The following is a 3,997-nucleotide window of genomic DNA, read 5'->3' on the forward strand; positions in this document are numbered from 1 at the left end:
AAAATGTTCAAGAAGTGAAAGATCACATTGAGCATCAAGAAATAAATCCGACCATATCTTGTAAAGGATTGAAAGAAATTACCACTCCTTAAACTCTAGAGATAGAAGGACATATCAAGAAGAAAAAGGTTCAAGCAGTGAAAGATCACATTGAGCATCAACAACAAGTTCTCCAACTTTTAAAGGATAACGCCACTTCGGTGCAAAATCAAACGAAACAACAAGCACTTAAAAAATGGCGACCTTACCGAATGGGAAGACTCTTCAAGGATGAGGATGTGGAAGCATTGTTTTGTGCTATTTATATTATCCAACCATATTGGATAAACGAAGCAAGGGATGAATGGAAGAAGGACGAAGAAGTATGGCCACTTATTCAAAAGTTGCAAAAGATCCCAATTCAAACAATATTGCCAGAAATTAAAGAGGAAGGAAAAATCATATTGGAACCTGGAGCAGTCACAGAAACAAGAACCCGACAGCTACGAAACCGATCAATTTCAGAGTATCTCATCAAGTGGAAGAACTTTCCCGCTAAATATTCCACATGGGAGGACAAGAATTTTATACAGAAGCATCAAGAACTACTCAAGCGTTGAGGACAACGCTTTTTGAAGGAGAGGGGCATGTTAGGCCCCTATACTACTAGTGTAACCCCTTATTGTTATTAGTATAACCCACTTATTATATTGATGTACCCATGTAGTGCCCATATTGTTACTATTGTGCCCCATAGAAGCCCACTATTGTTATTATTGTGCCCTTACATTATTATGGTTATGTCGGCTTTGGTTATGTTATGACCCCTTAGACTCCTATATATAGAAAGGAGGTCTTTTCATTTGTATCATCTAAGAATTGTTCATTTATGTAATGTAAAGGAGGTTGCCCCCTCGAAGAGGCTGAATTCTAAGGCGTTGATCTATCTTTTCTATCTTTTCTTGAGCTGGTTTCATAACATATACATTCTACAAATGTCCTTCATAGGGACTTGAAGCTCAACAATCTTCTACTAAATGCAAATTGTGACCTAAAAATATGTGATTTTGGTTTGGCTCAGATTACTTGTGAAACTGATTTCATGATCGAATATGTGGTTACTAGATGGTATCGAGCTCTAGAATTGCTCTTAAATTCATTACATTATAATGTAGCCATTGATGTCTGGTTAGTAGGTTGTATTTTCATAGAATTGATGAACAGACAACCATTATTCACTGGAAGGGATCATGCGCATCAGTTGTGTTTATTGATATAGGTAAAGGCCATAGATTGTAATATTTTCCTACTCTGGCTTGCCATGTATAATGGTTGTATACTTTTAAGACTATTGAAGTTTGAGCCACGCTTCTTGTTCATATGTTGTCACTGGTTAAAGGACATAGATGCATTTTAGAGTTTTGGTTAAATGGTTGAAGATATGGCTATAATTTAAATATAATTCCAGTGCGATGAGAAAGAATTTATCGTCTTTGCACTTGATCGGCACACCAACTAAGGCTGACCTTGGATTTGTTCAGAGTGATAATGCTAGAAGATTTATTCAGCAACTACCATACTATCCAAGGCATTCATTTACTCAAAAATTCCCTCATGTGCATGCATTAGCAATTCATCTTTATGAAAGAATGATGAAATTTGATCCAAACCAGAGGATCATAGGTGCACAAGATTACCTCTTTTTCTCATTGACTAATCATTACTTTATTGGTTTGCTAAAGCAGAACTTTTTAATTCATCCTTGTATAAGTTGGAGTAATCCTTTTTGGATTATGGCTGTTTATATCACAGTATTTGACATCTAGTACCGAGATCAATTTTTGTTCCTTGTCCCACAAACAAGGGGGTATTATACACCAATTTGGTTTTTGGATTGCTTGTGACCTTAAAACAACAAGAAGAAAAAATCGTCCATTCAAGAAGGCCCTATTCTATAGATTTAAGTTCTACCCATTTAAATCTAGGCAACTGGTAAAAGTTTCCTAGCACATGGTAATGCAGATCCAATTTTGATAAAAATAGATGTATATAGTATTTTGATATCCTTTGCAAAAAAAATTTAGCTGCTTTCTTTTTTTATGACAATGAAAGTTGTTTGTTATTTTGGATGGGAGTACAATTGATTTTATAGGTCCAGTTGGTTAAACAAATATGTTTTTTGGTTTTGGAACAGTGGAAGAGGCACATCCCATCCATGCCTGGAAAATCTACATGATATCAATGATGAACCCACTTGTGCCATACCATTCAGCTTTGATTTTGAGTAGCACACCTTAACAGAGGATCAGATCAAAGAGTTAATCTATGGAGAGACTATGGTTTTTAATCCTTGGGATGCACAATAAAGTAACATTTTGTGCTGACAATGGTTACAACTTTGAAAATTGAAATCTAGGCTACGTTCTTGTTTGTAGCAGTCATAATGTATAAATATTTATTGAGTTTAGGGAGAAATTTAAATATGTGTATTAAAATCACATTAGAGTCCAAGGCAAGTTGTAAGGGAGATAATGATTGAAGGGGTGTAGAGCATTTATATTGGAGTATGTCAACATGATATGTTGCAACTTGGTGAGACACATTGTGCATGTATAAGTCACAGACCTGAACACTACGACAAAACTGTATTATGTTGTATTATTCTTTATCCTCAAACTTCAAGGGGTTGTATGCAGATAATTTTTGTTAGAATATAAGTGAAGAAAGGTTAAGTATGGCAGTTTTCCACTATATATTGTCAATATGGTATTTTGTCAAATTCTCATTTCTCATAAGTGATGAACTTGGACCTTTGTCTATTGTGTATTGATATGAATAAAATAAATTCCTTCTTTCTTCCCCAATCTTGTCTGTTTTGGATTTTCAGCTTTTAATTGTCTGATTTATCTACAATATTTTTTTATCCTTTGCACTTGAAATCAGATATTATGTTTTACAAGACCATTTTGGTGTTTGGCGTGGTTGTGACTTTAAAATAAGAAGAAAAAAATATGTACACTCAAGAAGGCCCTATTGTATATATTTAAGTTCTACCGATTTAAATCTAGGCAAATTTTAGCAGTTCTGTCTCTGAGAAAACACCCATTTAAATTATACCATTTAAATCAAGGCCAAAAGCTAGCACATGAGCAAAGTTTCCTAGCACTCGTAATGTAGATCCAATTCTAACAGAATTAGATGAATATCTTCTTTTGATATCCTTTGTAGAAAAATATTTGTTGCTATTATTTTCTGTGGCAATGAAAGTTGTTTGTTCTTTAGGATGGGAGTACAATTTATTTTCTAGGTCCAATTGGTTAAACAAATATGTTTGTTAGTTTCGGAACAGTGGAAGAGGCACTTTCCTATCCATACGTGGTAAATCTACATGATATCAGTGATGAACCCACTTGTGCCATGTCATTCAGTTTTGGTTTTGAGTACCACACCTTAACAAAGGATCAGATGAAAGAGTTGATTTATAGAGAGGCTCTGGTTTTTAATCCATGCTATGCACAATAAATTAACATTTTATGTTGACAATGGTTGCAACTTTGAAAATTGAAAGCTAGGTTATTTTCTTATTTCTAGCAGTCATAGTGTTATAAATATTTATTGAGTTTTGGGAGCAATGTAAATATGTGTATGAAATCCACATTTGAGTCCAAGGAAAGTTGTAAGGGAGATAATGATTGAAGAGGTGTAAAGCATTTATATTGGAGTATGTCAACCTCATATGCTACAAGTTGGTGAGATACATTGTGCATGTGTGAGTCATAGACCTGAACACAACGGTAAAAAACTATATTATGCTTATTCTTATTTATCTTCAAACTTCAAGGGGTTGTATGAAGATAATTTTTGTTAGAATGTAAGTGAAGAAAAGTTGAGTTGGTAGTTTGCCACTATATATTCTCAATATGGTATTTTGTGAAATTCTCCTTTCAGATAAGTGATGAACTTGGACCTCTGGCTATTGTGTACTAACATGAATAAACTAAATTCCTGCTTTCTTCCC

The 3,997-nt window shown here is 34.3% G+C and overlaps 1 protein-coding gene across 1 annotated transcript; it reads left to right on the forward strand.

Moving 5' to 3' along the window:
* Positions 1-964: 964 nt before the first annotated feature.
* Positions 965-3,501, forward strand: LOC149240349 (mitogen-activated protein kinase homolog D5-like; the record flags this gene model as incomplete). The annotated part of the gene is made up of 3 exons (XM_089370149.1): positions 965-1,242; positions 1,457-1,662; positions 3,329-3,501. Coding segments are annotated over 3 exons (657 nt in total), but the record flags the coding sequence as incomplete, so codon positions are not given.
* Between the last annotated feature and the right edge of the window lie 496 nt (positions 3,502-3,997).

Source organism: Pinus tabuliformis, chromosome 8, assembly GCF_031772625.1.
Source record: "Pinus tabuliformis cultivar Carrire ecotype Pingquan chromosome 8, CPIR1, whole genome shotgun sequence".
In the NCBI taxonomy this organism is placed as follows: domain Eukaryota; kingdom Viridiplantae; phylum Streptophyta; class Pinopsida; order Pinales; family Pinaceae; genus Pinus; species Pinus tabuliformis.